Below are 14,468 nucleotides of genomic sequence, written 5' to 3'. Positions count from 1 at the left end.
CTATTCACTACTTGCAACCAGCACTGCTCAGCTCTCGAGAAAGGAGTCCAATTCGAGAAAGGAGTACATTGTTTTATTATGTCCGAGCCACAATTTTTAATTTAGCCTTCTCCCACTGCTCAATTTGACCATTTCATTAGTTCCTTTCGCCAGATATTTTTCCCCTAAACCAAACTCCACCAACACCGACCCCCTCTTCTCCTCTTATTGGGCAGTTTCAAAAGATCTTTTCTTCCACGAGACCTGACCTTGCTAGCTAGTAAAGGATTTCCACACCTTCTTGTTTGACATTTCGCTAGTTTTCACCAACAATTAATAATGCCTCTTTCATTTTTCCAATATATATATATTTTTTGTTTTCGATTTGGTGAAGAAGTAATCAATTTTTGTGCCCGTCGCCAATCATAATCGTAATATGTCCACCGTTTCTCTATCTAACAAGACTTTCTCTGTCTAATGAGTTCATGACGAGAATCCGAGCGTTCACGAGGTTATGCGGTCGAAACTCGAATTCGATGAACTCAATCATTGCGCAACATGTCTACATTATCGCTATTCAATGAGTCCATACTCCATTACAAAACAACCGCCGTGCGTAATCCCGAGCCTGAGGTGTCTTAACTTGTTCTCGTGTCGGCCAAAACTAAAAGTTCCTTATTTACCGAAGAATTACAGTACATAATTGCTGCTCACAGTCTCGTGCTTGTCGGTCACAACTCCCCCCCCTCAACCTTTTTTTTTTTTTTTTTTTTAGTACTTGCTTAGAATGAAAAGATTTGACAAAAGAAAAAAAGAGTGACAACAAATGGAATAAAGATGACAAAATTTTTTTGTCTAGTTCACGTAATTAAAAGGTTGAGAATCCTATACATATATAAAAAAGGGTAACATCAACGAGTAATGGCTAGAATGGGATCGAATAACAATCCCCATAATCATATCCAACTGAGAGTAGTTACGTATGTATGTATACCTACAAATGTATGGGAAAGAAAGACAAAAGGCAGTGGAATTGTGGTCCATGAATGAAATTGAGAGTGAGAGGGAGAGGATGAGCGTATAATAAGTGCAGCTGTGGTCCATGAAGAAGAAGAAGAAGAAGAAAGCCTAATTTTGAGGCCGAAAGGGGAGGAAACTACGTGCAAATTGCACTCCACGGAGAGTGCAAAACAGCCGAGCGTACTTACTGTAGTGGTCTAGTGCGGCGTGCGGGCTGTAAATTCCGTCCAATCCGCACCTTCGTCCTTTTTTTTTCTTCCAATCCAAACACACACTCACACAAGTTTAATTTTAAATTTTTTTGAATTAATCTTTCCTATACTGATAATATATACACTGTCAACGTTAGATGGATGAATGATAATTATGCAAAAATTTGAATTTAAAATTTAACTTTTACATATATATCATGAATCAAATGGTGATGATGTATACATCGTCAATATATATAAAATTTACTCAAAAATTTTTTTTTTTTTGATTCGTTCCACTCGCCGAGTTTGAGCTAATATTGGGTTTTGATCAATTTGGATGAAGAACCACTCAGCTCTTAGCTCAATGGCCATCATCAAAGTTGATGGGGTGGGAGGTCAGGAAATCAAACCCAGTCTCCTACCATTGGTCCCAAAAATGTGATCTCTTCCAGACGAGTGCATACTTGAGGTTCAGTCCCCTCCGATTTCCTCCTGACCTCTTCAGGTCCTCTCCTCCCCGTAACATAGAATAATTATATATATATCGTATTGACAAAAAAAAAAAAAAAAAAAAGGGATCAATTGGATGAAGTTTACGTGCGCATAATTTTGCGTACTGTGGACCGGCCGCCTTCCTTGAGCATAAGGGTTCCATTCTCCGACGGGATGGAGACATTTTTGGCCTGATGAAGTAGGTAAAAAACTGAAGTACTAGTGTACTATTCACATTTCTGGATGGGTCGGAGACAAATTTTGTAATGCTACAGAATTGTCGATGCTTGACTAGGTTAATTCAACTCGGTTAATTAGTAGTGTCAGGTACCCAAATTGACAACACAAAAATTTCACGGAGTGGTTTTAATTAGTTATATAGTAGCATGTGTTATTTAAAGTGTTTTGGTTTCAAGAGCCAGGTCAAAAAAATTGATGGGAGAAGCAGTGGTGGAGGAGGAAGCGGCGAAAGGCAATCAAGATTCAAAATGGGTAAGGCTTCGGATTGGTAATTGGTGGCAATGGTGGGATTGGGTGGGTGTGGACTGTGGAGCCGCTGACGGCAGAGAAGGTGTAAATTAATACAGCAGTTAGGAGGGGACCATTTACTTACAACAACATTATTATTTTGATTATTTAAAGACCCATAATAGGTAGGTAGGTAGGAGAGGGTACCGTTTTTCATATGTATACCTGGAGTTTATTCTTTTTCCCCTCCTCAGGCCCACGTACGTACACCATTAATTGGCAGTTGGATTATAAATCGTTAAAACCTGCCTCCTCCTCCTCGGCTGGTGGTTGAACCGGTCAATTCGATGAATCAGTCATAAGTTCGAATTAAATTGCTAATTAAAGTAATTAAGTAACAAATTCTTTAAGTTAAGTTCTGAATCAGGTCTAATAACTATGACCAACCCTCCTGCTAATTAGCCTTGCTCTGCGTGTTACTCCTCCTTATTGGTAGTTAGCAGGTGATCATATATAGTTTTGATTTCAATAAGATACTCAAAATGACCCAAAATTAGTTAAATGAGCTAGGATGGACGTCGCGTAATTTGTGATGCAAACAACTACATGGATATCTAAGGATCGTGCCTTATCAACAATAAATTAGAAAAAAAAAATTAGCAACATTTTCGTCGGCAAAATATAAAATAAAAATACTCACAATTTATAGTGAGTGAATTAGTACAACGTATGTAGTGTGGTGTACAACTACTAGTATTCAAGAGTAGCATATTATATGTACATGGTATGGCAGTTTATAAGAAGGATTAGTGGATTGAGTTGAAAGTCGCCCGTTCGTTCACTTCCCTCTCCAGACAGACTCCGGACAAGCAACTGGGCGTGTCCCGGTCCCCACCCCAACACCAGAAATGCTCGTTCGGGCTTAGTCGGTCCCAACGCCGTATTATTATTACTAATAGCCAGCATTTAATATCCTGCTGTGGCTGTTGGCTTGCTTTTGCCTTTTGCCCGCCAATTCCAGTGCCTCAACAGCAACAGCAACAGCAACAGCAACAGCAACAGCACCAGGCGGAGCGGTCCGGACCACAAAAGTCAACATTCTTAGGTGGTCCTTCCTCCGTCCATCCCCTGCCGTCCCTCCACTTGCTACCTCCTCATTGGCTATGTCGCTGCCGCGTGCTTTTAAGATGGTCCCGCCACCGCATTAAATATCTTTACCCCTCACCTTCACACTACTGCCTCTGCGTCTGCCTCTACGGCGCTCTACCTCCGCTTGCCCTCCCCTCTCCGCGCGTGCGTCACTGTCCTCCTCCGCGAGTGGCGGAGAAGGGGGCGACGTTATCCAGTTTCGTTTTGACAAATGTGGTCAACCAACTCCACCATCAGTCGCTAATTTTTAAAACCCAGGACTTTCTAGATTTTACTGATCCCAATGAAACACGTTACTACTTTGCTGACTACACAAGATGCCTGCCTTTTTTTGATGTGATAATTTTTTGAAAACATAAATAAATAGCTAAATAAATTTGGTCAAAACTTATTTGCTTATATCACAAATGCATATAATTTTTAAAACATATTTTTATTTTTTAATTATCTTTTTATCTCACATAAATTATATCATAAAAAAATATTATAGCCATTATTCTAAATCATATTTATTGAGTATATCTTATGCACACTGACAGTGCATATATTATTATTGTTGTTGAATTCATTGTATATGTGCAAAAATTAAATTTTAAATTTAAAAATTTTGCAAAGTTATCATTTCATCCAGCGCTGATAGTGTATATATTATCAGTATAAAAAAGATTAATCCTTATTTCAAATATCTAGAAATTGGTCAAAACTCTGGCAAGGTATTAGAATGCTAGGGTTCATTTGGTTTGGTAGGGATCCAGGACCCGTGCTCGAAGTCCCGTCCCATTCGATCCAATTATATACTTCTCATAACAATTGGTATGGAACGGTGGTACAATAAGTTTGTGAATTTTGTCAACTCGTACAAGTAATATGTACGTGCCTCTGCAGGGTAGTTCGAGCGGTTCGTTTCCCCTCTTTAGGATATGGCGACCTTCTTGGCAACAGGGTTCGAGTCTCGCTATTAACGCGTTCGGGGATGGAGCCTCTCCACTCAGGTCAGAATGGAATTAGTCGGGCCTCATAAGAATTGACTCGGACACCCATTTCATCAGAAAAAAAAAAAAGTACAAGTAATATGTACGTGAATTTTATCAACTTATTTAACTAATTGACGATTACTCCAAAGTTACACTCCGATGGAATTTACATCAAATGTTGTTGGAATTGCTATAACACTCCAATGGAACCCAAGTAGACAGAAGAATCAATTGCAGAGGGCAGTATGGTTATGAAATAAGTGGGGGGCCAAATGATCATGACAGTGAAAAGCTAAGAGATATACGCAACCTTAGATCACGTCTGAGTTTGGGGAGTTGATCGAAATGATAAGGCGTGCTACGTGAAACAATGGGGAAATAATAATATATATTTGAATGGAGAAATTTGACAAATTCATTAAAGGAAAAGGACATCATTAGTAAAGTAGCATGTATTGGAGACAACAACACAAAAAAAAAAAAGAATAAAAAATGATTTGAATGGAAAATGAAGTGTTAAAGAAGAAGAAAAAGATTTGAGCTCGATGACTTCTACCTAGTAGTAGTAAATGGATTGTCTTGGTTTTTGGAAAGAATACACATAATTTTTTAAGCTTCTCTTGAGATTTCTGACTATTTTGTTGGCTTTCCTCCAGATTTTAAAAATTACACTAATCTCTTTTGGCAGATTTATTATTTTGTAACATCTAGATTCAATCAACAATTAAAAAAATGATACTGGAAAAAGAGAGTTCCGCCATTGTTCCTTATCTACTAAATTGTTTAATTGATCTAATACATGCCCAAACATTTTTAAAAATGCTAGAATTTAATGTTTATCATCAGAAATTAAATCACATGTGATATAAAAAATAGTATATCATTGGTTAGATTTTACTTAATGTAAAACCTAAATTGTTCTTTTCAGTCACAAACCCATTATGAAACATGGTCACAACAAAGAATCAAAAAAAAAATTATAACCAACATATTACAAACGGTGAACTTTAATACCATAAAAATCCCAACAACTAACTTTAATGTATTGGCAAAAATATTTATGATTTTAAAGTTTGTCCTCTATAAAATTTTGGCTGCAAATTTTTTGATTGTTTGTTGTTGATCATGTTTGACAATAAGTATGTAACTCAAAAGAGTAATTTGGATATTATATTAACTGAAAAATATAAAATGATATACTATTTTTTGATGCTATATGGGATTTGATCTCAAATGATAAACAATAAAATGCAGTGCTTTTCCTTAATGTGTGACTTGATATTAAATTAATTAAATAAGTAGATGAGGGCTAATGATGTAATCATATTACCTACTTTCTCCTAACATCTCTTTTTAGTCATTCATTTAATTTAAATATTACAAGATAATTAATATCAAAAGATACTAGTGTAAATTTCAAAATTTAGAGAGAGACTAGTGAAATATTCATAAATCTCAAGGGAGGTTTATGAAATTATCCCTACGAAAATTGGGGGGAGGAGCGGCGCAGACTTGGAGAATCTGCAGTAGCAGGAGTATCGCTCCAATTTCCAATTTGGCCAAATCAAAATACAGAGAGAGAGAGTCCCTACTCCCTCATAGTCACCCAACATCCCCGTTCCCCTCCCTCGCTATTCAGTCTTGACTGTGCTGAGTCTTCTCCTCACGAGTCGTCTCCATTTCTTATATATCAAAAAAAAAAAAATTTTTATTTCCGAGGATTCAACGACATAAGAGTAGAACACCCTCAGAAGGCAGAAGCTTTGGGTATACGTCATCTTGATTTTCTTTCTCCGCACATAGGATGCGTATACACTTGGAAGCTTGAAATGATCATCTCTCTGTCTCATTCTCTTCTTCTTCCTCTGTATCAAAATTCTCCCTCCCTCCCCTTCTCTCTCTCCATCTCTCTGTTTCTGGGCGTGTACGTCTGCTGCTAACATTTTCTGCAATATTAGGGAGTAGTATTGGCAAGCAGCAGCAGCAGGGAGGCAGGCTGGGGAAGAACTCTGTGACAGAAAGAGAATCGGGGGTCAATTTTACTACTCTGCTAGTATAACAACTCTCTGCTAGCTCCGGCGACCTCTTCATTTCCTCCTCCTTCACAATACTACTACTAACTAGTCCTCCGCTAGTGCCGCACACACACACACACACACACATATATATACTAACTACTAGTAGCACTATAATACACAGTTACACACTCCTAGCTAGGCAGCTATTGAAGTTGTGGTTGTGTATGATGTAGGAGTAGGACTTTTTAATATCCTTGAGTTGCGAAGAAGAAGATTCATTCAATTCACTACCCCACACAGGGAGTCACAAACTAGAGTGTTTGTTAGTGCTAGTGATACAGACGAAAACAGATTACACTTGCCTATTGTACCAATTAATTGTAAGTAGTATATACTACTATATACATAATGATAGAGCACTTTTACTCCTAACTCCTACTGCTACTAGATTAGATTAGGTTAGATTAGACTAGATTAGATTAGCTGATAGGGTAGCTAGGAGTATATCTGCAATGATGACAAGGAGGATAAGTAGTGGCCACATGAACATCAGAAATCAGAAATCAGTGGCCACACGAACATGAACTCTCATATTGCTCTGCCGCTCCTACGATTGCAGTTACGAGTTACAATTAAAAAGTGAGTAGGATTGTTTGAAGAATTAGTAGTGATAGTAATATATATATATATTGTTCAAAAGTGCACCAACTCCAATATTTCGAGAGTTCTTCTCTAATCTAAGTCGAGGACCTGGGATGGCCTTTCCAGACCATCATTTATCACCAGAAATGCTTAATTTGCGCCATTTCTCAGACCAGCAGCAGCACTTGCCTCAATCCACTCCGGAGACAAAGCCCCCTCCCCCACCTCCCACCTGGCTCAACAGCTCTCATTTCACCTCCGCCCCCCCGCCACATGACTCCAATTTCCTCAACTTGCACTCCAACTCCGACTCCAATTCCGACTCCATCCTCACCCCCGCCCCCCTCCATGCTCCTCACACAAACCCCAACCCTACTCCTTCAACTACCACCACCAACACCGCACCCGTCCCAGACTTGACCCACACCACCACCACCCTCAATTGGCAGAATGCAGGCTACAAAGCTCAGATTTTGGGACATCCCCTCTACCAACAGTTGTTGTCTGCCCACGTCGCCTGCTTGCGTATTGCCACCCCTGTCGATCAGTTGCCCAGAATTGATGCTCAGCTCGCTCAGTCACAGCAAGTTGTCACCAAATATTCCGCCCTTGGAGGAGTTGGACATGCAAATTTAGGACCCGAAGATCACAAGGACCTTGACCAATTCATGGTAACCTCTTTAACCTCCTCCTCCTCCCATGTATATTGTACATATCTACAGATATTTTTTATTTTTTCCTCTTTTTTTATTTTTTAAAAAATAATTTGTTGTTTTTGTTTGTTTGACCGCTGCTGGTGCTGGAATTCAAAAGATCGCCTCTTGGTAACTATGACAACAAAAACGATAATTTTGTTGTTTCCTTTCTTTGGTTTAATCACCGATACATATACTTCTCTAGTGTTTTAACTTATGCGTACAGTGTGTTGCCACCTGTTTGGAAAAAAAGTTAACATTCAGACTCTAGTAGAGCGGAAGACAACAGCAATAATGTGTTTTTCATCCTCGGCGCATCATGAAAGAAAAGTTTTTCCTTGCTAATGCAAAGTGGCTGCTCTATACTTTTCTGTAGTGTGTATCCATCATTTTAAGTGTTGTCTGCTCCGTTCTGATGAAGAAATTCTCCAACTTGAATTAATTTTGACACGGTATTCAGATACTGCTCCTATGTTCCACACGACCGTCCCTTTTCTTTTAATAATAAAAAAAAAAAAAAATTCCTTTTGCCCTCTGATTTTGTCGATAAACTACAAAATTGATGATTTTTCTTGTAATCAACTAATACGGGCACACAGGTAGCTGGCATGCAAACTTAGCTTTGCTATTCTTTCTTGACCTGTGGTCAAGTTTCATGTACATGACAGTGTATGTACACCGGCTTAAAACTGTGTTTGTCATAGTTGTCTTGTCTGTGCTTTGCGCACTGGCATAATATATGGATGACCGCTTGGTTCTCTGCTTCCTGTCCATATAGATATATGTATGATGTTTACCAGAAAGGGGTTTTCGGAAGCACAGTTCCCTTTTCTATGCAAAGTTGTGGATTACCTGGGTATGACCCAACGCAACCTCATTATCCGATTTCCTTAGTTTCCTTTTATATGCAAATTGGTGTTATTAGCGGATATCACCTGATTTATTGATGATTACAACCTCAATCTGATTTTAATAATTATCCCACCACCATTCTAGAAGATGATGTTTGATTCTTTTGAGGGTGGTGGATCATAGATACTAAGCTCAACGGAGGGAATCATAAATGTTACCTGCTTAAAGTGGTTACACCCAATTGTAGTCTGAGTTTCTGTACTTTGTTCTTTGGCACCACTGGAGAAGCTTTCGTTGTCTTGCAAGTTCGGTCACAGCAGTAAATGTTTTGCCAATGGTCAGTATGGCAGGTTGGAAACGACAGGTTCTTCCCTAAGATATGACCGAAATAGCGATCAACTTTTACCTTGGTGATCTGAAAACCTGATATCTCAGTATTTGATTGACTATAAGCTTTGTGTTTTTAGGGCATTAAGAAAATAGAGGCTAAACACAAAATAGTTTCTGATAGAACTGAATGCTGCTGGGGATGTCTATCTTTTTCTATCCTAAAAGAGATATGTTGTGGAGTTTTGCTCATCTGATGAGTGCAGCATTATGGAGATACTGGAAACATAGATCCTGTTGAAGTTGGATGCTAAACTTTGGGAGAGCCCCTTCCTTGGCTCATAAGAGCTCATATGTCTACTTGCGATAAATGGAAAGAGTTATTTCTGGACAATCAAATGCAATTGGGCTACAATATAGAACAGAGATTCTTCGTGCAGAATCAACGTGTTTAGTCCTCTTTCTAGTATTTCAATGTATAGCTAATCCCACTGTCATGGCTGCTAACTCCTTTGCAACTTAAATACTGTTAAAGATGAAAAAGATAACCAGAATTTGTTTTGGTATGCCCTTTTGTTCTTCAGAGTTGTGGTAAGCAGATACTATTTTCAGTCCAAACAACTTCTGGAATGACTAAACTTTTCTCTCTTCCTGTTATCATGTAGACACACTATGTCCTGTTACTTTGTTCTTTCAAAGAACAACTGCAACAGCACGTGCGTATTCATGCAATGGAAGCAGTTATGGCTTGCTGGGAGATCGAACAGTCGCTGCAAAGTTTAACAGGTGAGTGTTGTAACAACCTTCCTTTAATGAGTTTTACTGGAAAATCTCTTTGATATGCTTCAAACTGTTTTTACCATATGTTCTCACATTTTGTCATTCTCTCTTGGCCGAAACATTTGGTCTCATGTGAGACCTGTCTTGTGGGCAGCCTAAATGATTTTTCCAATTCCACAGCTGTACGGCGATCATATAAAACCTTACCATTGTCATATGGGACTGCTGATGGAGTATTGATCTTTTCTAGATTTTTCATCTTAAACCACTTCTTCTATGATTGTAATGTTTTTTTAGCTTCCTACTTCAATCTTCATTTATTCTTCCTATTTGGATTTTAATGTTGACAACAGTGACTGCATATGCTGTACGAATGCATTTTTATTGTGGTGAGGATCAATGAAAAATGACGTCAAACCTACAATTGATTTACAATTGCTTGGCCTAGAAAATATTGGCAAAATTAATACTTCTTTGAATTCTGACTGAATTTGCTGCTAATCATGCTACAATTCTTGACGTGTACCATGGTAGGTGATTAAGTCGAGAATCCCACTGGATCTTTCAATGATACTACATAAATCTTTTGCTACTCCATTACAGTTTCTTTTGTTGAAATTACTTCTGTGATTAATTCTAGGCATTGTTTTGCCATTATAGAGGTTAGCGTTTACAATTAAACTAGTTAACTGCTGTATGATATGATTAGCTTTTTGCATGCAAGGCTAACACCACAAAAAAAAGACGACAACATTGTCATTGGAAAGACCCCATAACTGGTATCTAATCAGTGTAAAATTTATTAATTATTTTGGTTTTGAACAATACTTCCCAAAGACTTTCCTTGAATTTGAGTTTCTTGAGGGTGACTGTTGACTTGTCTTTTCAACCTGGGATCTCCTTTTACTCACTTTTTAGTCTGACATTCTTTCATGAGATTAGCTAACTATAGGCTTGCACATGTGCATAATATGTACTGCAATCTCTCCAGGAGCCTGAAATTGCTAAAGCTAATGCTTCATTTACACGATTATACAGGAGTATCTCCAGGAGAAGGAACAGGTGCAACAATGTCAGATGACGAAGATGACCAGGTGGATAGTGATGGCAACCTGTTTGATGGAAGTTTGGATGGTCCTGATGGCATGGGTTTTGGACCTTTAATCCCCACGGAGAGTGAAAGGTCGTTGATGGAGAGGGTGAGGCAGGAGCTGAAGCATGAACTTAAACAGGTTGTTTACTGAATATCAGCCACCAATAGTTTTATTAAAGAGTTGGAGTCACAAATGCATGGGTTTCCAATGAAAGGGATGTGTTTTGTACAGTATTGTGAATTATATTGATGTGTCATTGTGGGTGGCATAAAATGTTACCACTTTTGGTTAGCATATTCAAACTTTTCCTTTCTTGCTTCCCCAAAACAGGGTTATAAGGAAAAAATTGTGGACATTAGGGAGGAGATTTTGCGGAAGAGAAGAGCAGGAAAACTCCCTGGTGATACCACTTCTGTTTTAAAAGATTGGTGGCAATCGCATTCCAAGTGGCCATACCCCACGGTAAGTTTAAAAGACAAATTATTGCTGCTATATTCACTATCTTGTTTCAGAATTTCAAGTGCATGATTCTGTTTGCAAAGAATTAAACTTTCGTATGTAAAGCACTATTACTGTTGAGGTTCGCCTAATTTATCTTCCCTGTAGCTTCCCTTCTACTGAGATCATATGCAGGTGTACCATAGTGATGTAACCTTCTTAAAGGGGCCCAACTCTTGCCTAATATGCTCAGCCATTCTTGATGAGCACCACTGTAGTTAATGATAATAAGATAAACCTTTCAACTTCAATCTGATGTACTATCCAGAACTTAAATGTTATTGCCAAATTTTGCAGGAAGAAGACAAGGCAAGACTGGTTCAGGAAACGGGTTTGCAATTAAAGCAGATAAATAACTGGTTCATCAACCAGAGAAAGAGAAATTGGCACAGTAATCCTTCACCTTCTACAGCCTTGAAGAGCAAAAGGAAAAGGTAATCTATGAGTTGTAAAATTTATTCCAATTACAAATTTAAAAGAACTTCCACCTAGATTGAAAAGAAAAGGTATTGCAGGTGAAACAGCAGTGGTCATTACACGTAAAAAGAAAGACATCAGTATAGTCATATGCTCCAAGTGATGGCAATTTGTGCCTCCTCTTCAAATGGTGCATCAAATGTTGGTACTATAGTTCTGTTCTGTAAGGGATGTTTTATAAGTAACATGTGAATACCGGGGGATTTGAAGCTAAATACGTTTCTTGATCCTAATGTTAAACAAGAATCAACTTTGGTGATGAAACGACAATTTTATCTGGGTTGGTTTATCTCAACCTTGATATATAAGCAAGAAGAGGCAATGGTAGACTACATCCCAAATGATAAATACGAGGTTTGCTTGATCAGAATTTGATGGAACGGCTTATCTGTGCTCTGCTAGCTTCATCTCATTTTTTGTTTTGTTGTATTTGTGTACAGTGTAGGTATATATGATGTGGGTGTATATTTGAATAATCTACTGGCCAGTTGTACAAGATCATGTTAGTGCTCTTCAGCATTTGAGTTTCATAGTGTCAATAAAAAGCTGTACTCCAAAGTTGACTATTATTGCACTTGGAGCTATGCAATCAACAATGATGTACTAATAGGCAAACCTGTTGAAAGAAAATGTTACAGACAAAATTGAAACAAGATGGTGCTTTAATCTGAACCCAAATCGAGAAACATGCATAGCTGATTAAGTAATGCACAATGATCCAAATATTTATTGTTTGTGAAAACGAAATTTGAAATATCAGCATACAGAGCCTTGGCAAGATGTTAATGATTGAATCTTGAGCTGCCTGGAAACACGTCTAAGTTATGAAATTGAAACGGCTAGGAGCCAACCTCCGGACCCCTTAAAATAATTCAACCAAAACTTGGCGTGAGGTGGGTGTGGTTGTAGAAGCACTGGTAGTAGGAGTAGTGGAGGTCAGGATCACCTTCCCGGGCGTTGGTGGCGGGTGTGGTAAGTCGAGGCTTCTCCTCATTAGCTCTCCTGCATGATCATGATCAGAGCTCCTTGATTTCCGAATTTCTTCTGCAAGGTGCTGCTGCTTCCTTGTATTATGAATTGGGGGGGACAATTCAGGAGTACCCCTTGTCCTTCCTGCAGGCGTCTCCACATCCAGCTGCTGCAGGCTCTTCAGTACCTCAGCAACGGCTGCAGCCCTGGTTGTTGAGGGGGACCCGGCAATGGTGGGCTGAGGAGTCGTCCTAATCGTCATCTGCGGCTGCTGCTTCATCCTTATTTGATCTCCATCTCCGGTTGCTGACCTTGGCGGCGATAATGGTAATCTTGCGGCAAAGCTCCGCATGGGAAACTCCCCGGTCCCCTCAGAAGATTCATGATCATCGTCCTCAAAATTGAGGGAGTAGCTGAGGGGGTCGTAACTGAAATCAGCGGAAGAATGGCGACGGTGTCGACGCATACAAGACATCAAACCCCTGTACGTTCCCTTGATCTTGACGTCGGGGAGTTCATTGGTTTTGGATCGGATCCATGCGGATGGAGACATCCTTCGGCTGCTGCTGGGACTTGGGAGCACAGATGAAGAGGAGGGCGCATCCAAGGAGTCGGCGCGACGATGGCCATTGAAGCAGCACCGCAGGGTGACGGAGGACTTCTTGCGCCTGGCCCTCAGAGAAGAGGTCTCGTGCTCCTCCTCCATAATGGTTATATATATTCGGACTACTGCGTGCTAGTATTTGTTCTTTGTGATGGTGGTGACGATTGATTGATTAAAAGTGGAAATGCTGATCAGGAAGGAAGGGGAAAATTAATGAAATCAAATCATCAATGATGGATCGAGGAAATTAATCAACAAATTGACGGTGGTGCATAAATATGTTCTTATCTAGAGATGAGAAACTTAATTAAGAAGGTGGGGGTGATGAATTAGATTTAGCTCAGCAGTGAGGAGGAGGAGGGAGGGAAATGAAGGGGCGAGATGGAGATGGAGATGAATCAGTCTCTCGTTACATGCATGGGAATACTCCATGCATGTCTCCCCAGATGAAAACTGCATTTTCCTTTTTTTTGGTTTTGCTGTGGCCGTTTTGATTTTAGGTGTAAGAAAAGGTCAGGTGGACTTCCGAGAAGCCCGGCGCGGAATTTCAACCCAATGATTGGCCGGCCATCGGTGAACTCTTACCCACTTTACTTGGTACTTTGACATTTCATCATAGTATTTGCCTTCTGTTACTTTACGTTTCGCCCTATGGTCCAACTCCCTGATTAGAACCTTCTCTCTTTTTTTTTTTCAATTAAAAAAAAAACCTTTTTTTTTTTCCTTTCTTTCTTTTGCTAGTGAAATGAGAACTTTTGGGAACCCACTGGAACTCGAAAAGTACAATCATGCACTAGTTTTTAACAAATTTTTTTTTTTTTTTTAAAAAAAAAAGGAGAGAGATTAGGCTAGAATCACTATAGCAACGAGCAAAAAACAAGAAAAGAAAAAAAAGAAAAAAGAAAAAACCAGCTTGAAAATTAAAGAATGTGAGTTTTATTTCGTTTTCTTTAATTTTTGACGAGCCCTCCAATTTGATATGTAAATTGAGGAGGAATTATCATAAACTTCAAGGGAGATTTATGAAATTATCCGTTCTATTTATGCCAGTGTTGGTTAGGAATGGGCACTAAGTTTAATCATTCCAATACTTATTATTTTGCAGGCCATTATATTAATCTTTTTTAACGGGGAAGGAGAACGTAAAACTTTTTGTTCTCGTCATTTCTCATCCATGATTCAAGTTTCAAATTTGATTCGTTCATTCATATAATAGTATTCAAATGGCTTGTTGTA

The 14,468-nt window shown here is 38.9% G+C and overlaps 1 protein-coding gene across 2 annotated transcripts; it reads left to right on the top strand.

Annotated features, from left to right (window-relative positions):
• The first annotated feature begins 5,993 nt into the window (after positions 1-5,993).
• LOC113706503 (homeobox protein knotted-1-like 2) lies at positions 5,994-12,228 on the top strand. 2 transcript variants are annotated; one of them, XM_027228418.2, is made up of 6 exons: positions 5,994-7,607; positions 9,476-9,596; positions 10,629-10,822; positions 11,015-11,146; positions 11,480-11,616; positions 11,698-12,228. In XM_027228418.2, the coding sequence occupies exons 1-6, from the start codon at positions 7,050-7,052 to the stop codon at positions 11,699-11,701; spliced, it is 1,146 nt and encodes a 381-aa protein (XP_027084219.1). In that variant the 5' UTR covers positions 5,994-7,049; the 3' UTR covers positions 11,702-12,228. The 2 variants fall into 2 exon arrangements, with proteins under 2 accessions (XP_027084219.1, XP_071919447.1); XM_072063346.1 differs by having other exon boundaries at positions 6,780-7,607; positions 11,689-11,923.
• The last annotated feature ends 2,240 nt before the right edge of the window (positions 12,229-14,468 follow it).

The sequence above is a fragment of the Coffea arabica genome, chromosome 8c (assembly GCF_036785885.1).
Source record: "Coffea arabica cultivar ET-39 chromosome 8c, Coffea Arabica ET-39 HiFi, whole genome shotgun sequence".
In the NCBI taxonomy this organism is placed as follows: Eukaryota; Viridiplantae; Streptophyta; class Magnoliopsida; order Gentianales; family Rubiaceae; genus Coffea; species Coffea arabica.
Note: the sequence above shows the minus strand (reverse complement) of the source record. Positions and strands in the feature narration are given on the sequence as shown.